The sequence below is a fragment of the Protomyctophum bolini genome, assembly GCF_963924005.1.
Source record: "Protomyctophum bolini genome assembly, chromosome: 11".
NCBI lineage: Eukaryota > Metazoa > Chordata > Actinopteri > Myctophiformes > Myctophidae > Protomyctophum > Protomyctophum bolini.
This window is the reverse complement of record NC_137872.1, coordinates 29730914-29757531: the sequence shown is the minus strand read 5'-3', so window position 1 is coordinate 29757531 and position 26618 is coordinate 29730914. Positions and strand designations below refer to the sequence as shown.

General features: G+C 41.1%; 1 protein-coding gene across 2 annotated transcripts; it reads right to left on the bottom strand.

Annotated features, from left to right (window-relative positions):
* Window positions 1-781: 781 nt before the first annotated feature.
* Window positions 782-21327, bottom strand: plcd3a (phospholipase C, delta 3a). Of its 2 annotated transcripts, XM_080777006.1 has the most exons (15): window positions 21046-21327; window positions 14844-15008; window positions 10407-10635; window positions 9314-9443; window positions 8192-8417; window positions 7716-7917; window positions 7319-7463; window positions 6903-7055; window positions 6631-6783; window positions 6210-6363; window positions 5419-5535; window positions 4656-4834; window positions 4346-4481; window positions 3553-3702; window positions 782-3197 (listed from the first exon to the last, which is right to left on the bottom strand). In XM_080777006.1, exons 1-15 carry the CDS (start codon window positions 21131-21133, stop codon window positions 3031-3033), a joined length of 2394 nt encoding a protein of 797 aa, XP_080633132.1. In that variant the 5' UTR covers window positions 21134-21327; the 3' UTR covers window positions 782-3030. The 2 variants fall into 2 exon arrangements, with proteins under 2 accessions (XP_080633132.1, XP_080633133.1); XM_080777007.1 differs by lacking the exon at window positions 782-3197 and having other exon boundaries at window positions 3575-3702; window positions 4324-4481.
* Between the last annotated feature and the right edge of the window lie 5291 nt (window positions 21328-26618).

Genomic DNA, 26618 nt, shown 5'->3' with positions numbered 1-26618 from the left:
TGTACTTGGCCTGCTCTTTTTTCCCTCTAGTCTACAAAAATAGGCAATGATCTATTCTACACAAGCTTGCAACACCTCACCTCACAGCAGAACAACACACTGTGAGGGTGTGTATGTAGAAAATATATCGTCCCCCCTGTAGACAGCTCTCTCTTCAATATAGAAGACTACTCCTACATTAAAATATGCAGGTATGCAAAATATCATATTTTCGTACTGGCCAAATATCATATTTTACATATTTCTATAACTACTCAGAGTAGAGTGAAACAAATTGTAAGTGAGTTGAACAGTACAGTACACTATAAGAATAATGCAAGCCATTATATATTTACTATTAAAGTTAAAGCTCTATATTCCAGTAATCTTTCTCTAAATATAATGTTAACAGCTTAACAGACAGACAGACAGACTGACTGTGTGAGGTCGGAATCGGATACTCAGTGCTATTGAGCCATGGTTTAGGCTACCTCACCTCACAGAGTCACACAGTATAAATTAGGCTTAACTCATACAGTGGATGGTAGGGCCTTGGCCAACACAAAAGAGATCAATGAACTACTGGGTAATAAATGGCCAATAAGTAACCTCTAATTGTAAACAAAGAAAACACATAATAGCACTGTTTCTCTTTTAGAGGTCAATGTCTGTCTCTGTCTCTGTCTCTCTCTCTCTCTCTCTCCTCTCTCTCTCTCTCTCTCTCTCTCTCTCTCTCTCTCTCTCTCACACACACACACACACACACACACACAAAAGAAAGTTCCTGCATCACATGTATTAATGGCACTTTATTGAAAACTGTAGTATATAATTTTATCATTTAGTACATTTTTGTATATTTTACAAGGCAAACACACAGCATCGCTATAACACTGCAAGGTTAAGGCTTTGTTCCTCATTGCTTTTACTGTATGTAAGACTCAATGTGCAATAAGGTTGAATGTAATGTATGACATGCTTGGACACTTAAGACAATCTTGTACCAATAATTGATGGCTTAAAATAGAATTGGTCATTTTCAAATTATTTAGTATAATTGTGGTATAATCTCTACACTCTACACATGACTGTCAAAGTCCACTCACCACGACCCTTTAAATGCAGTTGTCATGGCCATCCTAGTAAAGCTAAATAACAAATTACTCTCTCTCCCTTTCTCTCTGTATATCAACGTTCCCAATCCCAATTTAGTACATGGTTCAACAATAACGTACTGTAGCCTACCATAATATCTCAAAAGCTAAAGAACCTAAGTTACCTCCCCTTAAATTATTATTTTATTAACTTTATTTCAGATTAATTGAGTACCAAATGGAGGCCTTCTTGGGTTTAAAATCATTTTAGCAGATCTTGTTTCGAACTGTACTTTCCTTATTTGCAAAGCATTCAATCAAGTTACAAGAAATCCAGTCCATGCTGTGTAGTGTGAATCCATCTATTTGTCTCTACTTTGTGATGCCTCATGCCTGTAATTAAGTTTTCATGTAAATCATGTACGTTGTATAATTCTGTACAATTTGTTTGTGTTATATGCCACATCTACTGTAGAACAGAATTTCCTCCTTGAGGACAAATAAACTATCTAATCTAGACAATTACTATGGGCCATGCATCTTTGAATTAGATGTCACAGTAAAATATTATATATGTTCCTGCAGAGGGTTATAGACAATGACAGTGTTCACTGTTCAATCACCTTACTCAGACAAATATTTATACTTAGTGCAATTTAGTCAGCTAACAAGTAATATTTATTTGACTAATGAAACTAAAATGCTAATTATATTGAGTTAAACATGGCTTTGAACAGCTCACATTAGCATGGACGGTATGAAATGATGCCAAGGAAAAGCTTACTAATAATTTCCATCGTCATTTACCATTTAGAATTAAACTTTTAACCACAATAAAAGGGCTACCAGTGAGCCAACACTGCTTATATAAATAGCATTAATATGTAACAGATTAGCTACCTATTTCAGGTCTGTTAATAAGGTAATATCCAGTCAATTCAGCTGTGAGAGAAATAAAACGTGTGAAAGTTAGCGTATCACATTAGTCTAAGTTAGTCTAATGATTAGACTAACGTTTTAAATTGATTGATAATTTAATTTATCAACCTACATGCATAGAGCATCGCAGTCCCGTCCCCTTTCAGACCAACGAGGGCATTCATTTTTCCATAGACGTTTCAAAAAGTATTTATTTAAAAACCTTTAAAGCCTCGGACAAAGCCAACTCGGATGATGACAAATCATGACAATAAACACAATTTTTGTCTTTCTTTCCTTCTTTCTAATTAAAAAAAAAGTTTATTGTCACGATTTGTCACCATCCGAGTTGACTTTGTCCAAGGCTTAAAGGTCTTTAAATAAATACTTTCTGCTACATCTATGGGACATTTTAATTCTCTTCCGGTGCCCTCGAAGGGGGCGGTACTACGACGCTCTATACAGACAAGTCTTTGATACAGACTCTGTCAAACACTACAAGGTTTACAACACATTTACCACTGAAAGATATTCATTTGTGCTATGGTAAATCTACATAACTATTGCCAAGATTGGCCTCCTAACAACTTCTAAGCTAGCTTCAGTCAACTAAGAGCATTTTCATAATGTTAATAAATATTTCTGTAAGTTAATACTGAAGTATAAAACTGTTAAATACTGCATTTCTTAAATATCAAAAAATAAGGAGAGATTATGATGTTATTGGATAATAACATCCTATCCTGTGTTTGTAAAACAAACTGCAATATCCCACAAATCTGGGATAAACTCCTAAACCAAATATTTGTAGATTCTCCACTCCTACGTATACACATACAGTATACGATACAATTACATCTTTCTTGCATTGTTCAGAAATTTAGAAGCTTTAAATTGGTCGCATGAGGTCGGAGGCAGACATGTAGGCAGCAGCAGCAGCCACAGTGATTTTCTTCTCAATGTGCGTTGTTGTCAGAAACACAAGTTTTACATACAGTTACTTGAAATTTCATGTCATGTTATGTCATGTCATACCATGTCATACCTTCCCCCTCCCTGAGGCCTTTGCCGTAGCCTTTGCCATGGCCATGCGTTCTGACACATTTTTGATGTGAACTCCTTTTTGCGACACCTTCACATGGATAAAGAGAGAAGCAGGGGACAGGGGGAAGCCGTCTGCCTTCAATAAGTGCACATGACGGTAACCTGAGGAAAGAGAGAACATCACAAACATTTAAATGCTTCAATATATATGTATTATTTTTTATATATTCTGCTTTTATTTGGATAGTACAGTTGAGATAGACCGGAAACATGGAAAGAGAGACAGGGATTGACAGGCAGCAGAGTTTGTCGGGCTCGGGAATCAAACCCGCGACTCTCATTAGAGCCTATATGGGTCCTATCTTACCCCTTATGCCTGGACCTTTTTGGCGTTTTTTACTATTTTGAAAAACAAAATAGTTCAAATAGCCGATCTACAAGCTCACAACGTCTCAATGCAAGATAGATATTTGATATGCGCCTCTATATTATATATATATAGCAGGAGACTGTTTACCTGTCCGTAGGCTTGTGAGAGGTATGGTGAACTGGCCCACAAAGTCATTCTTGGCAGTATGGTCATGGTCCTCGACTACAAACCGCACCAGGGCCAGTTCAGGAACTTGCAGCTGGAAGCTTAGAGTGCAGTCCCACCGGGGATTAAAACCTATAGAGGGCATAAGAGAGCTATGATGTGAAAAAAGAAAGAAATACACACACACACACAACTAGCACTCAGCATGTATCAACGAAGTGTACTGGCTCTAGACTTTGAAATGACGAAATCAGGCTAGCAAGTTCAGTGTTCTATTTAAAATTAATTCACAAACGTTTTATAGACTTGCTTTTACTACTTGATGATTATAAGTTGTGTTTTTCTCTTTTTATGCTCTTATTATGCTTCATTGACTCTTGTATCCTCTTATGCCCTTCTATTGTTTCGTACATTTGTATTTTTGAGGGGCCTCCTATGTCCAGTTTTGAGGTGTTTGTCCTAACACAGACATTAAATGCCATTGATAATGAATGACAAACATTGCGTAAACACAAACATTGAAGACGATGGTGAGGACGCAAATTCTAATTGTATATTCTTAATTTCTTATACAAACGAACATTCAGCAAAAATAGGAAATCTGATGAAAATTGCTGATCTACAAGCTCCAGTTATTTTCTCTATGGGATGTATCACAACGTATAGGGTTTAAGTGGTTAAGGTTCAGAAATAGTTTTGAATCACAAGGCATAATGTTAATATAGTATGTGTAAAAGATTATGGCACTATTACCATAATTAAATGGTCAAGTTACCATTGTTGTCAATACGGGGAGTTTTGTCTCTTGAATTATCAATCCCCACTCCATGAATTTCCACCCACACTTGTGGGTCCACAATGGAACTGGCCTTGTCCATGTTGATTTTTGGCAGCTGCTGTGCAGATAATATCTGAAAGTAAAATCAATCAAGTCAGTCTCTAGTCAAACATGCGTAATACATTTTTGAGTGGTGCAACCACTCCAAGGAACAGCAATGTCCGTGTCCTACGTGACTACCTATGTGACTATGAGCACCAGTGGGGTGTTGATTTTTTCAATATTCTTAGTGAGTGCAGTTGCTCACCCGTATAGTCAGCTGAGTGGGGACGTGTCCAGGACCTCCCCCTGTGATCTCTGGGTTAAAGTTGGAAGTTGGGCTGCGGAGGAAGCTTGGTTTGAGGATGTATCCACAGCGACCGTTTGGAAGGAAACGGCCCTGGTTCAGGTCCATTTGCTCCCCAGGCGTCTGAAAGTTCAGGGCCACTATACAGCACACGGGGGAATGGAATGGAAGAGAAGACAACAAAAACAATCATTTTCAACAAAATAAATATTACATTTTAGCACAGTGATTCTCAAAGTTGGGGCCAGGGATCCCCACCGGTCGTTGACGGGGGTCCAGTTTATATAGCATCATAAAAAGAGGAGGTGGGACCCTGCTGCTGGTTTGTTTTACCATTGTAGACCTGTACATACACTGAATCTGTAAATATATTGAGGAATTGTGAATAATCTTGAAAACATTATGGGGGCTCCTTGACTTGAAGATGTTTGAGATTCTTGAGAACCACTTTTGTTTTTAGCATTACTGTATGCGCCAATGAAAGAGTCAGTAGATGCGAGTGACATCAGTGTTAGTTATCATAACATTAGTGTCAAGTATGTGATGTTTACTCTCAACAAGCGCCCAGGAGAATTACTGTAGTAGAATACGTGTTTACTGTTGTCTTTATCCTTTTGGGACACCCAGACAACCATACTGTAACTGTTTTGTTTTTAATTACTAAAGTGATAATGGCTGCTAGCTCTAGTGTCCCTACAGTACATCTCTATACTGGAGTACTCACCCATCTGGCAGCCACCATTCCACATTTCCTGGGGGTCATAGTTGGAGGACTGAAGACGCTGTCCAGAGGGGTAGATCCGGCTCAGCTGCCTGCTGTTGTGTCTGACAAACAGCTTTCCTGCAAAAATGAAGAGTAAAACTTAAAAATGAATGTGAATAAATGACTACATGAAAGTAACAGTGTTTTTCGGACAAACCTTCTTCAGGCACCGATGCCTGAAGAAGGTCTAATGACCCAAATGTTGCCTAAATAAAGGTGTCCTTTAAGTATAGACGGTGTGGAGGTAATTTTCCTACTCTCATGAAGTGTGGGTCATGACCGAAAGAATAAGGTCGCGGATACAAGCAGCAGAAATTAGTTTTCTCAGACGGGTGGCTGGCATCTCCCTTAGAGATAGGGCGAGAAGTTCAGTCACACAAGAGAGACTCAGAGTAGAATCGCTGCTTCTTTGCTTGGAAAGGAGCCAGCTTAGGTGGTTCAGGCATCTGGTAAAGATGCCTATCGACTCAAGGCAAGCGTCTCCCTAGGGAGGTCCCCAGGCAGACCAAGGATCAGATGGAGGGAACAAATCTCCAAAATGGTCCAGGAACGCCTCGGGATCCCCCAGATCCGCAACCCGACTACGGATAAGCGGTTGAAGATGGATGGATCTATATTTATGATCACTGCCTAGTGCCTATGCACCCATCTCTGAGCTGATCAGGTGTGCATAAGATTTTGTTGTTACCCAACCCAATGTTACAAATTTATAAAACACTTAAGGTCAAGATAATATTATTTCAAACCTTCACCTGATTCTTTGATGTGTTTAAGGGCATCGTTTTCTGAGAAGGAGGACATGTCGCTTGGTGTTTTTTCAGATAATTTATCAAACCCACGGAAGGGGACACTCCTGCAGTACACCACCAATGCTGACAGCTCTTCACTCAGCTTAGAGCAGACCACCTATGTAGGGCAAACAACGCAATTAAGGTGTAGTCATAACACAAAGAAACCAAATAATATCCCTGTGATCCTAGAATGATTGTGTACAGTAAGCGATGCTGTTGAAAGAAATGGAGTAGATAAGAGCTGAAGTGAGCAGTAGATTGATTTTAAACACCACTTTTCAAAACGTTGCATAGCACCAAATCATTCCATGTTCTTAACATATTTATTCCAAATGTGTTCATATAGCATGAAATGAAATTGAAATTGACTAAATGAACGAACCTTGGGAGCATCCTTCTTGGGTGTATTCTTATTGCTGCTTAGTAACTCGTCATCAGAACTGGAGGAAAAGCTACAAGTACTGTTCGTTTTACCTAGCTGGCCCAGGTGAGGGGTTGCCTTCTTCCCTTTCACCAGAATACGGCCCCGCAACTCCTGCAAAAGAAGAGCCAAAGGAAACAGTGTAAGCGGTGTGGCACTGACTTGTCCACATGGAAGCCATGTGGAGCAGGAGTGTATGGTGGGTAGAGAAGGCCATGGGTCACGTGTTCTACCTCGGGAGAGGGCAGTTGGGTCAGTGGCTGGTCACTGAGGGGCTTGGTGAGCAGCTTGCTGCCCAGGATGGTGCACAGGTGTTTGGCCATGACAGCCTGCTGCTCTACAGAGCAGTGGTTCTCCACGGACAGAGTCAGAGGGTATGGAGAGGCCTGGGATGAGACGTAACAAATCATTAAAGTGCAGGCAGACCACAAAATATAAACAGAGGACCTTCATTCTGTAACGCCACCATGTCAAAGTCACAATGCGCCTGGGCTGCATCAGAGAAGGTAAAGGTTCCAGTAGTAAAGTCTGCAAGAGGGAACAAGTCAAGAATCTAGATTTCGATCTGGAAGATCACTGTGCATAGTGTAAAAACCTTAGGTTACACCAAAAAAGTTGTTAACTTTTTATATTTGTATGATTTTCTCACCTTAAAAGCATACTGGTTAATGGTTTCAATGACCTCTTTGAAAGGCACCTTGGACGTAAGAGTGCGCCCATGGTATATGACAGGCTCTCCTTTATCTCCATCCCAGCAGTCCAGTTCCACACAGCGACACCCCTGATTCAGAGCCCTGGCATCGTCAGAGACAGAAAGAAATACTTACTGTAATCTATCAAAGCAGGGATATCACACTGCAGGATGTGGTTTCACCACAGTTAAAATCTAAATTCATAACAATTGCTATTTTCTTCTTTTTCTTTAAATCCGCTCTAATTTCAACCCAGCGTCCCTTTGGGCACGTCATAAAGGCATACAAGACATTTGAAGAAATATTGTGCTTTTAGATATTTTTAAATAGGGCTTAAGTAGTTAAAGTATTGACCTGATGTAAGGCTCTGTGCTGCTGGCACTGGTGACTTGGTCCTTGGTAAGGTAGGTATTGTGAGAGGAGGAGATGAAGTAGTGCGCCATGGGTTGGGTCATATCTTGGTAGACGCGGGAGTGTTTGGGGTCAAACACATCATTTTCCAGAGACAGCATGTACATTGTGAAACCATTCTGGGTCATGAACTGGTTCTTCTGAGCTGCAATGTGTTACAGAGCATGTTCATTTTCATTACCTATTTTCGATGAAGGGAATCAAATCATGAACGACACTGAACGACAACATATATCGCAGACAGTGAATTTGTTTACTGTATATCTTTTTGAACTGCTGTAGACGAGAACCCGTGCAATATAAGACACGGTAGACACACTTAATTCAATTTTTTTCTACAACAGGGATTAGACTAATCACAGTCTTGGGAAGTTAAGCTTTTAGTGAGTGTTTCTTGGTGCGTGCTTTAGTGTTTTTACCCCAGTCATTGAGCTCATAGGTGCGTATGAGGCTTAAGGCATGGTCCAATGACGGGTCCTCCCCTTGGTCTCCCAGGAAGTCACGGAGCTCAGCCGTGGAGAGGACACAGCCATTGCCCGAGTAATGTCTGAACACGGAGTCCAGCTCTGGCCGCCTCAAAAGCTCCCTGCAGAACTCCTCAATCTCTGTGGGGTGCAGCCGCCCGTCACACGAACGGTCACATTTCTAGGATACAGACGATAGCAATGAAAGACATATTTATACAAGATTGATGTAAAATGGAAGAATAGAGACACAGGGAGATGGTCTATTGCCCTTTTACTATGGTTGGACCTTGTGATCTGCTGTTGTTTTGGGAGTGCATCAAATTCCCAGGGTAGAGGGCACCTATATATAATTTAAACCAACCCAAGCATAGTTACCGTACATAAAACAGATATCATACACTGCAGGCTGCAGCAGGGATCACATTGGAAGGGAACATGAAAGCAACAATTTAACAATAATGAGGGCCTGAGACATAATATACATAGCTGGTAATCCTCCAAAATAAAGTCATTAACTGTGTTTGAGAGGCAGGGTAGATACTTGGAGGATTGGCTTAGTAACTGAACACTTATTCCACACCCCATGCAATCTTCATCACCCTAACAAGCAAAATATCACCGCCCCCATGGATTTAAAGCCTGATTTATACTTAGTGACAATGGTGTCTTGCACAGAAAAGAGACAATCTACAAGCTCACGTGACGTCTCCATGACATGTTGTGAGATCTGCTATTTGCAATGCACGAGAAAGGCGCGGCAACTAAGTATAAATCAGACTTAACTTAACTCTCTCTTCCACCCTAATACTCACCTGTTATTAAAGGTGCAGCAAGTTATATGTTTTTTGTTTTTAAAAGAAGTAAAGCTCTATATTGTGATAATAATCATTGCATCAATATTCTGATAGTGTTCTATATTATAGAGATATTTAACATATCACTTACAGCACCTTTAAACATATACTGAACATGATTATGTACCCCTATAACCCTTACCCTTAATGTATCACAAGATTATGTAACGCTATGTATCACAGATTCAAAAGAACCCCTACATATTCATTTAAACCTGACCTTGAATAATGAGCGTGCATACTGCTCATTCAGTTCAATATTGATCATTTGCAGCAGTCGTTTGACTTCATCATAGCTCATCTTCCCGTCCTGATTCTCATCCGCTCGTCTCAGGTAGCCACGGATCCAAGTGTCAAAGGTTAAGGTTCATGACTACACACATAGCTATGGCAGTATGTGGATTCACAGTGGGCTACTTAAGTCATATTAATTTCACACTCATTTTTGAACACTTTGATGTCTAATAACAATGAACCATGTCTATGAGAGTTAATAGAACAGTGACACTTTTTAGTTAGGTGGCCCCGACATTTGTGTATACTGTAGATATAGATAATGATCAGATTACAACTCTCATATACTTCTAGGCATGCCCTACTGCCCTACTGATCCATGTGTTCTCACATCTAGAAATAAAATTCAACAGAAGGGTGAGATCAATTCTGTAGACTCTACTCTACTACACTGTAGAGCAGGGGTGCCCACTATTCTTTTTTTTTTACTTGAGAGCTACTTTCAAGATGACCAGTGAACAAGATCTACCCGCCGAAAAAAGAATATTAAACCATTGCTGAAAATAGTTTAAAAATTGAATATCGGAGCTACAAATGTAGGAAATAGAGGGGGAGAAATGGAATAGGTAGGGTTTTTGTATTTAATCTGTAATGCTACTGACATCTGTGGACAGCAACACTCTTGAAAACAAGATATTGCATTGTGGGTTTGAACTGACGGGCCCTTTTTGATGTCAATCAATCAAGTCACCTTAATTCAAGTGGCAGATGCCAAAAATAGTTTTTTTTAATACTTTTTAGGGGCATGTCATGTGATCTACCTGCACAGCCCTTGTGATCTACAGGTAGATCGCGATCTACAGTACCTTTTGGGCACCCCTGCTGTAGAGTATGTCTACTCTCGCGTCACCAACAACTGAGTAGTGGGTACCAGGGATTATAATATTGACAAGGATATTCGGACTATATTTAGACGGTGTTTTCTTGCAAGTCATTACTGCACATGGAAACTATGGACGTGGGATTGTACGTGCGTGACAAGTGTTGTGCAACATGGGCATTGGAGCGAAGAAGGATATTGATCCAGTTTCTCCTTCTGGCTCATGTTGGCCACACGTTCCTTCAAGGTCCGGATTCCTCGGACCCAGTGGCGAGCTTCGTCCTCGCTGGAGCACTGCAGGTCCAGGCTCTTCCGGGCACCCCGGAACACCACCGTGAAGCAGTGGCTCTCCGGTATGGACCCGACCAGCTTCCGTAGAGCCTCCGACTGGCATCCCTCACGCACACACTCCACCTCCGCCACTGAGACTGCATGGGGGAGGGCACGTTGAGGGAGACACAGTCAATGTAGATATAGGTACAACAGGGACAAATAAACACACACACAGCAGGAGAGAGGCGGTTATAAGTGTGTCACTGTTGCTGAGTAAACAGAGCTTTGGCTGGACACTGGCAGCTTTAAAAGCCCATGGAGATCAATGGAGATCTGTCGTAACTAAAAGGCGTAACTAAAAGGTCAAGTGTTTTCTGGAACCATAAAGTCTCTGTTGAATTAAGGATGGCATGGCAGTGCCGAGCACAAGTACACACATGGTACATGACCTGCATAGGCCTGAGCAATGAGAAATGTGCCTGATATACATGCCACACAGCAGGATAATTTTAACCTGCAACTCTATGACACTGGATGTTTGGTTGAAACTGAAAGCCATGCTCTCTCTGTGTAGAGCAGAGCAGAAGAATTATAGCACCACCTCATGGGCCAATTTGCACAACATTCTATACAACATTTTATACACCACTGAGTGTATCCGTTTTTAACTCAGATGAGAATGTACAAATGTACGACATCCATAATGTCTCAGACTTAGATTAACACTGAGGATTTTATTGTGTACTGTAACTGTGTGATCCAATCACAAATAAAAACGTCATTCAGTGTGGAGGAGTTTGTTTTATCTCTGAAGAGACTTTGCACAAACGGACAATACAGTGTCTCTCCAGACAATTGTCTCATTCTCTATGAAAGCCCTTGCCATCCACCTCCTCAAAATTGCTGATACATTCCTTCGCCTTGGTTGTCTCGACTACGGCATTAACATGTATGTGTGAGTGTGTGTGAGTGTGAGTGTGAGTGTGTGTGTGTGCGCGCGCGTGCCACCACCACGTGTTGACTGTCGACTGACAGCCAAACTTTCAAGTGCTGCATTCCATGTCACGTCCCTCAGTGTAGATCAGGGCACAATAGTGAGCTACTGCCAGGTGCCAGATCCCACATTCCCACTGGTCCTGAAGGACGGCCTTAAACAGAGCATAGTGGCACCAGGCCAAACCCTACATGCACTCACGCACACTGTACACAGAATTGTACATGTATACGTAAAATCTGCGGTGTTAATTTAACCACATTAATCCAGGCATCCGTATTTTGGGCATGCCTTCATAGGCGAAAATAGCTGAACTACAAGATCACAACTACCTCGCGATGTGACGTGTTGTGAGCTTGAAGATTGGCTATAGATTTGCCGCATGCACACATGCCCGTATGCAGACTATGCACACACAATGCTTATGCACACAAATATATACAGTGCATCGTGCATATATACACACAATCTTGCATGCATTGGACAGAATGGACAACCAAGTAACCTCTGTAACGTGGTTATGTTGTCTATGTGATATATAGTGGCCACTCTGCCCCGGCCCTGTGAGTTGTCAACATTGTATGGTGTCACTGTGCACTTCTGAGTGTTACAACACGCCACAACGCCGCTGTTCTCCCTATTTTTGGCACAGTGCGTTCACGGCTGCATTTACCACCCACTAACCCTCACTGACCGACTGCCCTCTCACCCCATGCTACGCAATACCCATCCCCCGAGAGCCGTGGGTTAAAGGTGTACACAGTGAAACACTCAGGGTTTTACTGTGTAGCACGACACACATTCCTTGATCAGCAATAGCAATGCTGCCAAGAAGATTACATAGATGTAGCAGAGGTGTCATGCACAGGAAACTATAGGGAGGGGGGGAGGGAGAGAGAGAGAGAGAGAGAGAGAGAGAGAGAGAGAGAGAGAGAGAGAGAGAGAGAGAGAGAGAGAGAGAGAGAGAGAGAGAGAGAGAGAGGAAGCGTGAGAGAGAGAGAGAGAGAGAGAGAGGGGGGGGGAGAGAGAGGAAGCGAGAGAGAGAGAGAGAGAGAGAGAGAGAGGGGGGGAGGGAGGGAGAGAGAGACCGAAAGATTAGTCCTTACCCGTTCTGATATATTTCAACTTGTATAATATATTTGCGTGTGTTTTTGTAATGAATAAAAACAGCAGTTTAACATGAAAGTATTCTTACAAATACATGGTAGGGAAACGTTTTCATGGAAACATTTACACTTATTATCCCACAGACCCCTATTTGAAAAGTATCAAGGACCCCCAGTTTGACATGCACCACAGAAAGTATGGACAGTCGCACAGGTACTCCCAGATATATTTGGTAAGTCGCACAGATCCAATTGCAGGGGCATTTGCGTCCAAAATGGTGTCAATTTTGAGCTTTGGCTTGAGAGAACTCATGGCTTTTGCAACCTGTGATGTTGTGAGCTTGTAGATTAGCTGTTTTCGCCGGAGCGTGCGCTGTAGCCACTTCACGCTGAGTGTGTGTGTGTGTGTGTGTGTGTGTGTGTGTGTGTGTGTGTGTGTTGGGGGGGTGGGAGAGGGAAGACAGTTGTATCTTGTGTTGTGTTTAGCCGCGCAAACTGAAGACGGTTTCATCCCCACTGCACTTGGCCAGGCGTACACACACGCACGCACACACGCTACACAGAAAATGTGCGCTTGTCCAAATGTCCACGTGTGCACACATGCACAGTACACACGCACTGACACACACTCGCGCGCGCAGCGAAAGTAGTTTGCACACACACACACACACACACACACACACACACACACACAAACCCCTTGAAGACCTTAATAGGAGCCCTCGTACAAGGTTTCTTTGACTATGCATGCACCTCCTGGTACCACAGCACCTCAAAGGCCCTTAAAACTAGGCTCCAGACTTCCCAAAACAAACTGGTCAGGCTCCTACTTGGCCTCACCCCCCGAACCCACCTCACCCCTGCCCACTTTGACAGGCTGGAATGGCTTAGGGTCGACGACAGAGTACAGCATCTTGCAATGGGTCTGGTCCACAAGATTCGATACACCACCAAGATACCCATGTACCTGTCTAGATACTTCCTTAATGTTAACGAAGTCCACACCCACATTCCACAACATCATCATCATTCCAACCTTGAAACTGACATTTAGAACCAGTTTAATAACTAGTTTAATTGAATAATCGAGAAGCAAGTTTTGTTTTTCATATAGCAATGAATTTACTCAAAAACATTCCAATTGATTGTGTTAAAACTAAGCAACTAGATAGACTTAACCCCTACATTATACTATGTTGTACAACGATGGATTAAAATAATTGCACACACACACACACACACACACACACACACACACACACACACACACACACGGTATGCACGCATGCACACTTATCACAAGACTGAGTTGTGAAATGGCTGGTCAGCTGATTTAGTAAAAATCGTATTTTGCAGAGGAGGAGAAAAGGGGGAGGCGTAAAAGGTCAAAACCCGACAATAATAACTATGTTCCCACACGTTAATGAGCCAATACTGTATATGGATTACAGATAGACATCATGTGACATCATTAGGGAGCTGCTGTGACTGTGGACTTCCCTTTCTGATCTATCCTTTACACTTTACAGAGATTGTGTCAGGGATAAGGCATGCAGCATACTGTAGGCTACATTCTACCTGACTATGACTAATCACACTTACAGTAAGAATCTGTCTCTCACATGTTCCTCAGACCTGAAGCTAACCCTGTAATGTATTCAGATATATTACAAATGATCAACTATAGTTACTTTCTAAATATTTTTCAGACACACAGACACACAGACACACACACACAGACACACACACACACACACACACACACACACACACACACACACACACACACACACACACACACACACACACACACACACACACACACACACACACACACACACACACACACACACACACACACACACACACACACACACACAGGTTTCACTTGCTGAAGAGGGTTTCTCCTTGCAACAATCCCTAAGTCAACACAGCAAACAATGAGTGCACTGCACTTGAATAGACTAAAATAGGGAGTGTTGCTGGTGGAGTATTTCTATAGAGTTCTTCTATATTAGCCTACTTTTCCTGTTTCGGGTGTACTAACTTTCATCTTTCATCGTGAAAAGTACACAACATGACCACCCTTGTTTAGGGCAAAGTGTTGTCGCCGCCGTTTCCTTCCCTGAAACTCACTCACTCAAAATATGATCCCAAAACAAACATCTTGGTCACTCCACGCCTTTCCTCTTCCCCTTTCTTGGCCTCGCTCCCGTCTGTCCACCTACTACGACCCCTCCTTGCTCCAGCCAGGGCTACTCACAGGTCTGCTGGTCTTTGGCCTTGCGGGTGTACTTGGTAGATTCACACCACACTGTGACCCCGTCATCCAGCAGCTTCAGGGTCCGGCTCTTCTGCCATCTGGAGCGTATCTTCGTCATGTAGGAGCCCTTCATCATCGTATGTATGTCCTCATTATCCAGCACCCCTGGAACGCACACACACACACACACACACACACACACACACACACACACACACACACACACACACACACAAGGTCATAAGATAAAACAGGATAAGATTAACCATTATCGATCCCCGCAAGGGACATTCATGTGTCATATCATAGCAGGAACAGTAGTAAGCTGTAACCCAAGATTAGAGAGATAATAAAGATCAAAATGAAAATAAAATAAAGTAAAATTATTTGATTTAACTATAAAATAATTTGATTTAACTATTTAACTATGAGAATTTATTGAAAAAATATTGAAAAAATAATAATCGCACCCGTGTGAAGTGAGGGGCGCTCTTATCACCGTACAGTAGTGTGTCCATGGGACCCCCAGAAAGGTCCACAGATGGGTCCATTATCAATTATCTGCGTTTTGGGATGCAAATTGCACCCTATTAGCATCACTGACCTTCATGACGTAACATGTTGATTCAGCCTCAGACACATGACATAATACTCGATTCATTGTCAATGGGCATTTAATGTTTGTGTAAAATGAAAATCTACATTAATGGCTGAATATAGGAGAGGCTAGCGCCCCTCAAAAATAAGTATATTTACAGTCTGACACTCTCGTCTAAAGGCTCATACATAGTCTAGATTTTTCAGTGGTTAGGGAAGAATGGATTTTAACACTAGGAAGTCTGCATAATGCCAAGACAACTGTGTGTTCAAAGCTGATCCCTCCGAAGGCCTTGGTCTGCAATGTTATGGTTACGTCCTAATGGACACAAAGTGAATGTTTACATGCACATTTGTGTGACTCTTGGTCCAGTGTGCAAATAGAAGCAAACTAGCAAACCTTAGCAACCCATTGGTGTGAACTAAACAGTTTTGTGTCTAGAAACCTCCCCCCTTTAAATTGAGAAAACTGTGTTTAGTACTTACAGACTAAACTGCAATAAAAATGTAATTTACTTGCGATTCATCTAAATGGATTTTCTTAATAGAAAGATCATGATTTACTTTATAATTTAACATGGTTTAGAATCTGTTATTCTAATATTTGTTGCTAAATATATTGATATAAAATATTGTTAAAATATAACCAGCTTGTGAGCTTAAGTACATCCGCTATTTAGCCATGCAACATCGTCATACAAGTTGATACGACTTATATAAATTAGTAGTATAAATTAGGCTTGATTCGTCTTGATTCAAATTGCCACGGCCACATATTTTACCAAGTTCCAAGCTACATGACAAGCTGTTCAACGCCCCTCCCCCTCAAGTAGAAACCAACTGGGAGCAGCCATGTATTTTATTTCTCTCCTTCATCCCAGGGTGAAAAACAAAAGATTTCCCCCCTTCAGCCCTCCACCAAAACAAGCCTGTTTTCCACACGGTCACCAAGCTGTGTAACAAGACATTCCCACAGGCAGAGAGCACAAGGACCTCATTAACAGCAGGTCAGTGACCATGCTGCTCAAACTGCCTAACTGCCTCTCTGTTTGAACCCTCCGCTTATTTTATCATCACGTCCATAACCTCAACTTTGCTTTTCTCTGTCTGTCTACAGTCTTCTTTCACTGTTTCTGCCAAATGCAGCAGGATTGGAGCAACTGAAATAACGATTGCCCAAAATCACTACCAATGCACTGTTCCAGAAACATTTCACCTTGACAACACCACGTACCAAAAGAAATGCTGTGTGCCTGACTGCCTGTGCCTGTTTAGGCTTCTTTCTTTACAGTTCTGTAATTAAGTATGTATAAGAAGAATGGGAATTATTCTTAAAGCCCAAGAGCTGAGCCTCTTTTTCTGTTTTTCCCCCGCAGTGAGCTGCAACGAATCTTGTTGACACACACTTAACCAGATAGTCAAAGCATTGCATAGTGAGCTATAGCAACCATGCTGAGGAATGCAACAGTAGGCTCTTGTGGTGAGAAAAGAGTGGAAAAGATTAGAACAAATTATTAAAAATGAAATAACTTACAGAGGTGGTGAAATGCTTTTTGAGGGCAATAACTAATTGCGAATTCAGTGAGCACTTACTATGAGACCTAGCAGATCATGTCTGTCTGTCTGTCTGTCTGTCTGTCTGTGTGTGTGTGTGTGTGTGTGTGTGTGTGTGTGTGTGTGTGTGTGTCTGTGTGTGTGTGTCTGTCCCACTATCCAAATATGGAGTGTGTTGCATCAGCAATCACTCAGCTCCATATATGGGCACAAAAGGGGCCAGGTCCACTCAGCTCCATATATGGGCACAAAAGGGGCACCATATAAGGAGTCCCCAAAGCAGCTATACGTCCAAAACCCAAATATGTACGAGCTGCGTTCGCTTCCCGCGTCTTACTCGTATAGTGAGAAATTCTCCGATACAGCTGGCCTGGGCAAGCAAGAATAGAACATACAGAGATCAAGTGAGAAGACACATACGGTGGGAACTTAAAAGCAATAAACATTTAAGATCGGTCCCATGTGGTATATTTCTACAAGAATATATCAACACTGAGACCAGCAGGGATGCCCTCACCCTGTATCAAAAAGAAGATCGAAACAATCTTGACCTACTGTGCTTGCATGTTTGCTAGACACTGAGGCCTACATACCAACATCTCATGGGGTATGGTTCAGGTTTCGCTCAACATACCCACTACCATGAGAGCAAGCATGCATCGATTCTACACTTAAAGATAGAGAGTTGTTGTAGACATGATATGGGGGACTGAACAGTTTAATTTGCCCTCTGTGCTCTGTCATGCCCAAATGAGATGTCCTCAGCACGTGGTTCAATTTACTCACAGCTTAATTCGTTTACAGCCTAATTTGTCACATGACCAGGTGGCTCGCTTATGTTTTGTTCCCTCGGGTTAGCCCGTGGAAAAAATACTATTCACTATTTTTTTTATCCAAAGAAAATAAAAACATTTGGGCAGGTGCTGAAGAGAATGCAAAACATCCAAAATAAACTAATCAGGCAGGCCCTCCTCGGTCACTCACTCTTATAGGTGGTGCATTTAAAAATTATGAAGGCAGAGTGCAAACTGTTTATTCATTTATTTTGGATAATCAAAAGTGTATTTTGAAATTCAAAATTTGGGAATACAATGCAGTCTGTCTGTATCAAGTAGCATTGGCCAGATTAAATGTAAGAACAGTTTCTTGGTCCCCCTATGAATGTTGCATTATTCATGCACTCAATAATCAATATGATGTGATTATAAATACAGTTTGCATGCATATAAACACTGGTTTTACAGGAAATATCAGTGTGGAGTCAACTGACAATGGTTATAAATGAATGAATGAATTATATACACGTACATGATGTATATATGACTATTATACAAGTACACATACACTACCCAAATCAACCCAAACTTTAACCTCCATTGTGGAGGTAAACGAAGTAAACAGAGGGAGGAGTTGTTCCGATACCGATACTAGTATCGGAAAAGCTGCCAATACTGGCTAAAATGCTGGTATCGGTATAGACTATAGAGTATGCCAGTTTGTGACAATCCAATCCACGTAATTTATCACATGATGATGATATATGTAATTTACAGATATATTTTGAATGCTTCAGTTGATGTTGCACATATGCACAACTGTTTTATACTCTTACTGTACTTATACAGTAGCTGCCCTTTAACAATTCTTAATGAGGGTCCATAAAGGAACCCCCTCAAGGAAAAACATTGGTACATCTCTAGGTGAGCGGTCCTTGAGGGGGTTCTAGGAGGTCCTACACAGTGGAGTTACCAGGAATTACATTTTGGGCAGGCAAGAATTACATTTTGGACAGGCAAGATGTGTTAATTGTCGTCTTCCGGCGCACAATCGTAACACTAAAGGTTTTCAAAGAGATATACCTGCCAGACGAGTAGGATACAAAGGCTGAAAGGCCTGCATTTACATTCCAATGGGTGATTCCAAGTTGTACCAAGACATCAGAGACACATACTTCCCACAGATTACAACCACACACGGAGATTTTGAAAACATGACCAATGACAAAAAACTCCCATATCTGCTGGGAGTTGTGAGTTGCTGTGATAGGAGAAGGATATCAAATGGAACACAACCACCCTAAAGACTAATCATTGTGTGTATATTCCTGCACTATACCTGCATCGAGTGATCTTGGTACATAGAAGTTGATCTATTGAAGATTCTGACCTTCAAAGTACATAATTTTTGTTTTGATTGTATTGCTGTATTGTTGTATTGTTCTTTCTGCTTTGGCAATGTAAACGTATGTTTTCTCATGCCAATAAAGCCCTTTGAATTGAATTGAATTGGGTGATTCCTGCCCTCGCCTTATTGTAGATACGCCACTGGTCATAAAGCACAGTTGTTTTCTTTTGAAATGGGTGGGTATAGTCTGTGGCCAAATACATGTCAATTTGGGGGGCCTTGCCATGAGAACCACTGCTTTATTCACACTGGGATTTTCCATGATCATATAAATTATTAATATTGCCAATTAATGGGCTGTATTTGTTGCAATTTTCAGCACTTTACCTACTTGTTTTATACTGTATGTTAAAGGTTAAATATTGCACTAAACTAAATTTCTAACGTTCATATGTACTTGAAATGACATGAGCTGCTGTTGAGGACGAGGCGGCATGGTCCAGTTATTAACAGTTAATAACTAGTAGTGATATATAACCTTGGACTCCCTGGTAAATCAAATACACAGTGTCCCCTCCTAGAACCTGAGGTCTATGGCGACGCACATATTGAACCATTTGCGCTTATCTGACTTTTGGTAAACAAGGAGGACTAACTCCAACCTCTCAAATATATCGGTCTCATGCAACACACTGCTGTTTTAGTGTAGCCATGAGTGTTTTGTAAATCTGAGTATACTGTACTACAGGTGTTATGAACTAAAACAAAACATTGTTATGAACAATAATTTGAAGTCACACACCGAGAGAGACAGAGAGAGACACAGAGAGAGAGAGAGAGAGAGAGAGAGAGAGAGACACAGACTTGACACATATTGTGGTTCAGTTTCCAGACATCTCTGAGGACATTCTGGAGACTGGCAGCTGCTGTGTGTGTGTGTGTGTGTGTGTGTGTGTGTGTGTGTGTGTGTGTGTGTGTGTGTTCAGCAATTCTCTATTTTAAGCGAGGTGCAGAGTAAAACCCAGAGTGTTACTTTAACTCTGAGTGTAAAAATTGACACAGAGTTAGATTAATGCCCAGAATGTTTATTGCAGGGGTTTTCAAAGTGGGGTCTGGTGACCCCCAGGTTCCTATATAATAGGCCTGCATCAGCTATTTAAAAGACATTTTTGAAAATGTTGGCCCTTAATGGCACAAAATATTTCCGGATGGAGGTCCAAATGCACATCAAAAGAAAGTTTGAGAAAACACTGGTTTACTGTGTGTTGATTGAAACCATTGGGTTTTATCATGTGGAGTGATGATGAGAGGGAGTGGGCACTGGGCATAACGGGCACTGTCACACATGATCACTTTCACTTCTCCACACCCACCCCATTTGATCTATTGTCATGGTGTTTCTGTTTCACTATAACCCATGTGTGTCCTTTTAGCACCTTTTGTATAAATCTGTTAAACTGTTCAAGTATTCAATCAATCGATGAATCAATCAACCAATGAATCTAGCTCTGTCACAACGGCCATCAAGTTATAGGAGTAGCCTACAGTCAAAATACTTTCATAAAAAGAAAAACTAGAACTCAAATTATTCTAAACAAAATTGAGGCTATATATGCCAAAACCTAAAACCATGCAGAGCATACAAGTAGGCGAAGTAGCCAAACTAGCCTACAAATGTAGCTTAAAGTTGAAAATCTCAAAATAGTCTTGATCCAATAAACTTCGTTTTGTGTTGGTAAAGGTGACGTCGATGTGCACATAGTCTACCTACCGTACCACTTGCATATTGTTTTATTTAATGCTACAGTTCATACATCAGAAACCCTAACAGTCACGACTTAATAGCTATTAAAAGTTCAGAAGAACTGACCATCAAGGATTCGCTTGACTGTAGTGAAAGGTTAGAGGTTCGTTCTAGATGCCTTACCAAGCCTCTTGAGAGGTTCCTGTGTCTTTTCAACCAACTTCTTCTGTGAATTGGCACCGGTGGCTGGCATCTTATTGCTGCCAAGCATTATGCCTATGGGAACTCCGGCGAATTATGTTATATCCTGCTGTAATTGTCACTGTCGGCTACTCAGACTAAAGTCTCGGCGCAGGTGTCTTCCCGCATGCACGGTCTGGTCTTGCTCCCGAGTCCCGAATCTCCCGAACTACCCCGAAGAGAGAGGGGGGAGCGCAAATGTCATTCCCCTCACTCCCTTCAACATTTCAAGTCCCTCCCGCTCCCATATATTTATGTCAATGGTCCCTCCCCAGTCCCCAGTTACCGCTCCATAATACGATTCCAAAGACTTAATAAACAACCCCTTACAGTTACCCCTGACCTTATATTTCCTCGTCAGCCAACTTAAAGCCATTAGTATCAACTTAGAACGTAGAACAACTGTCTGATGATACATCATTATCATATATCGACATCCAGTTACAACTTCAAAAGGCAAAAATGTGTCAGATGATGATCAGTTCAGATGTGTACAGTGTCATCATGTGTCAACTTATTAGAAAATGCACAATACAACTTTTTGTAAAACGTTGTGTTTCCCCCCCCCCCCCCACCCCCCAAACCATGAAGCATAGAGTATAACCAGGAAATGAAATAAGTGCATAAACCTGTTAGCTTCATTCACATGATTAGGACATTCTTTCAGAATATTTTTCCAATCAATTGTCAAGTGGCGACATCTGGTGGTTATTGAATACAACCGCAATCCTAATTAAATTACAGGTTCATGATGAACTGAGACTGAGAGGCTGCCTGTAACTAGTCTGTCTGACAAATCTGAATTATTAAATATACTGCATAGCATATCTATACGTCTACGTCTGACGTTTTTTTTTCTTTTTTTTAAAAAGCAATCTAACATTGATTGATTGAAATTTGTATTTGCGCAGTAATGTAGATTGTTAGAATGGGTAGCCTACATTTAAACGAAAGTGCAGGTCAATACAAAAATTCCTATGAGGATAAAACCAGAAAGAGCTTTTCAAACATATTTCATTCATCAGAACATATAAAGACGTGTACAAATATACAATTCTATGCAAAATAAAATCATAAGAAAACAAAAAAAGAAAGAAAAACGTGTACAGTATGGCAAACTAACTTTTTTACAGGGGCCAGTCTCGAATTGCAGCCGCTGATAACCGTTTTGAGAGCAGTTTTGAAGGAGTCTAGCAATTCACATTTCTTAACGGCTGTTGGCAGGGCATTCCACATTTTAGTGGCATAGGAGCGAAATTAATTTAACTCCTTGTTGGAGCCTATGGGTTGAACGTAGGGTGACCAGAAGATGTCCCCCTTAGTGTGCATGGGACAGTCCCTCATTTCCAAGACTTTTCAGGTGTCCCACAAATTCAGACCCTGTCCCACATTGTGACTGGCAGGCATCAGTGTTCAAATGCCCTAATAGTTAGTCCCCTAATAATTTAGTAGGCTTTCTGTTGTCTCTTTTCCTGCAAGATGTGTTTTTAAGCCTGTTAAGATAACATTAGAAATATCCACTATAGGCTACAGTAGCCTACCAAGTTGGCCATATATGACCAAAATTTGCATTTTAAAACAAAATGTGCGACGCCAAGAGGGGTTTAATAACAAAATGACTGGCATTATTAGGCCTATGGTCGAATATGACATCAAGGCATTTAATAGCAACTTATAAGTTGCTATAACCCCGTCCTGTCCCACTTGTCCCAAGAGTTCTCAACGGCTTCAAAATTAAGACCTGACCCTAACTGGCCCCCAAGTGGTCCGACTAATTAGCATACATTTTAGGCCCGGCCCGGCTCTAAAACTTCAGGTTGGGCCGGATAGGGTCAGGTTTGAGCAGAATTTGAGAACTCTTATCACAGCGTAAAAGTGAAACCCCAGTCAGCACCATCTTCATAATAGATAATTACACAGACAGAACAGAATTATTATTTTCATTATTATACCAAAAAAAATCCATATATATATTTATTTTTTCATGAAGCCTGAGCCCCGGTCATACTGATTAGCTTACATTTTAGGCCCATTCAGGCCGGGTCGGGTTCGGGCATAATTTGAAAACTCTACTTGTCCAAGTTGTCCAACACAAGCGATTCTTCTGTCCCTCAAATGCACAGTTTCTATCTGGTCACCCGATCGTGGTTTGTGAAACTCCCTCTGGTGTTTTGATCATGGACTTCGTTGACATTAAGGATGTATTTTTTACAGGTACATCAGTATCTTAGAGGTGTAGCAAATCTTGTAGAGATTTGTAGACAGGCCCATTGCAAGTTGCTGTACTTGCCATGTCTGTGATGAATATGAATCTAGTAACCTCTAAATCTTCATGGAGTAAGGCTAGATAGGTCCACTGTGAGGAAACATAGGATAGGTTAAGTGAATATTTTCAATAGATATGTAACTGAATAGATAAAAGAAGAAGCAGCGCTTTGTGGGAAAACTGTAAACACGTGCTCTTTGGAGAGGGTTTTGTAGTTTCAGGACAAGAGCTCTTTTAAAGTTCAATACCTTTGTAAAAATCAGTGGGGAAAAAATGGTGGCAAACTTAAAGAAGGTCCTTTATTCCATTAATAAGCCATGGTTAAAAAAACGTTGTTGACCTACGCGTTTCGGCCTAAGGCCTAAACCTTGAGGCAACTCTGTTCAGTTCACGTAGAAAATCCATTAAAAAGCAAGAGTTAAAAAACGCTGTTGACCTACGCGTTTTGGCCAAGGCCTTCATCAGGGTCCACAGATATGTAACTGAGTAAGAAGGATCATTAAGGAGATGCACATTGCTCAAGTGATCTGATGCTTGTACTGCCCTATCTGTAAGGTGCAAGACATGTTTCTCCCTATACAACTAGCCTGTTAGTCACGTAGCCAGACAATATCAAAAGCAGATAAGTCTGGCTACGCAAGGCTACCCTACAACACCCACACCCTCTTTTCATATTAACCTACCAAATGTGTAATTCTTCGTCTTTCACAGAAAACACACACACACACACACACACACACACACACACACACACACACACACACACACTCCACAGGGAAACAAATGTGGATTGGCTGTCTGTTAAGTTAATATTCTTAGTCATAGTCTTTTTTGAGTCACAATATTGTAAACATCCTCAAGTGCTTCGTTATATTTAGGTTTAGAGGTAGGCCAACATAATGTATTCGTCATCTCCTTTCACTTGCAGTAACAACCATGTTACAGGGTGAGAGATTAAGTCATGTCTGGTAATCCACTAAAGCTGTGATCTATGCAGGAGCAGCACCAAATACAACTCGTTGGTTTGAGCCTGGGACCTCCAAACATGATTTCCCAATGTTTGTGGTCAGAGGGTTTCATATTAACTGGGACATGTCATCCCCTCAGTAGTTAGAGCTGTGCCTATAACCCTTACTCTAACAAAGGAAACACAAGGCTTAGGTCACTGAGACATTTCCATGCAGCAATTGGGGAAATATTCACCCTTTGCACAGCCACAGATAAGGTTAATAATTTATTCACTTTAGAATTGTGTGATTTAATAATGGAAATGCAATAATGGAAAATGCAAGGTCAGAGAGCACTACACTGGGTAGGGTATGTTTGGCCCTAACTTTGTCTAAATGCATCTGACATTGGACAGTGTCTTGCACCATCTAATATGTCTATTATGTTATATTGTTATAACACAAAGGCAAAGCACTACACCACTATAAAGCTACTTATGTCAGTAAACAGATTGATTATTTTAGTCAATAGTTGTTGGCATAAAACAGTTTATATGGGCAATGAATGAACGACTAAGTCCATGTGTATAGCTATGCCATTATTTATTGTAAAAGCAAAACATAGCTTGCTTTCTTTGACTGCCTTAAGCTATACGCCAACTGCCTGTCAAATAAGAGACAGTCTATTTCCTAGAAGCAACAGAGCTAATCGAACATTTGAAAGCAAACGTTTTACTTCTTAAGTGAAGCCATTTTCAGACTTTAGGATCAATCTTTTTTATTTTTATGTTACAACATCCAAAAATTCAGCAGAACTTGGCTTGGTCAATTAACTATTTACAATCTTCTGCTCGATGTAAATATCACATTTCAGAGATTAGTCTGACCCTCTAAATAGTACGGCCTACTTAGCAGCTAACTAGCAGTGTGGCCGACCACTATTATATATATATATTAACGTTACATTATAGATATTTTTGAACTACCCAATAATGAACATGCCTGACTAATTGTGGCATTCGTGAGTTAGTTTATAAGTTAGTATATTGTTTAGCAAGGCAGAAATAGCTGGGAACTGGGAAGTGTTATGCTAACCTAGCTTCATATGACTGTGGTGCTAACATTAGCAGTCAGCCTGTCCACTTGTTTACTAACAAAGGAGGAAAAAAACATTTATTTCAGCCACGTAACGTAACGTTTAATATTTCGTTGTTTTGATACTTGGTGGTTTTGTTATTTTCTGGGCCTAGAACTAACACCGTCTGCTCATTTGCTAACCACCATTTAGCTAACGTTAGCTAGCTAATCGGTAGCAGGATGCAACAATAGTTTTAAAGACGACGGTTTTGCAGAAAAGGTGTCGTGTCGCGCAGTTGTGTTAGAATTGAACTACACCACACTGTCGACTGATAGTAAAACTATTGAGCGACTGTGAGATCTCCTGACCCACCCTTATTGAACGAGGGGGCTGTAGGCGCTGTGTGCTCGTAAATGCAGCTGGACAATAATGTCGTTTGTTTACGCTGCGTCCAGAGTTCCCTCTCAACCCCCGGTGCACAACAGATCAGTCCGCATGAGAGGGAAACACGCACAATAAATGGATTCATGTTCTGTTAGTTAGCCAAACATTAAGTCTCACCTCTTTAGTCAATATAGAATAATATATTGTAGAAAACACCGTTTAAGCATTGTTCTTTTCAGAAGAACAGCAAAAACGGACTATTTTCTTTGAGCAGTGCGTTTTATTTTATTCTAAACGTGGGGTGGTTTTAATAGACCTGGCTTTGACATTAAGCAACGATCGAAATTATTTAGGGTAAAAAGTTAATATAGTGGTGCAGACATACCCAATTGAGAGCAGTTGAAGTGTAACGTCGTTTTAATTGATTGTAATGTAATTGTATTCAGAAACGTTCTTCATGGTCGCCCCTCCGTTTGTTATGGTAGCGTCCATAAAAATGCTCCGGACTGCTTTCCCCGTGAGGTTGCCGTGATTTTGACTGACTGCGGGGACAGCCAATAAGAAAATACTTTGAGCTTAGCAACAGCAAATTTACCGTCTTATCCAATCGTCGAGCGGAGTGGTATGATACAGTCGGGCTAACATTGTAACATTTGATTGGCTCGCAGGATTGTCAATCATACTTGATTGTTGGGACATGTAGTTCGATGGTATGTCCTTTGACAGCATTTCGCCTATAGTAAAACTACACGGCCCACAAACCAGCTCGTGTTGCGAGGAGCTGCATGCGCACAGCGAGAGGCGGGGCTGCTATATAAACACGAGCGCCTTCTGCTTGAGT

Coding starts and splice junctions, on each gene's coding strand:
- plcd3a (XM_080777006.1), bottom strand. CDS start 21,133: ATGCTTGGCAGCAATAAGATGCCAGCCACCGGTGCCAATTCACAGAAG. Junction 7,918..8,191: donor CTATGAGCTCAATGACTGGG/GTAAAAACACTA, acceptor AACACATTGCAG/CTCAGAAGAACCAGTTCATG. Junction 6,364..6,630: donor CCAAGAAGGATGCTCCCAAG/GTTCGTTCATTT, acceptor TGCCCTACATAG/GTGGTCTGCTCTAAGCTGAG.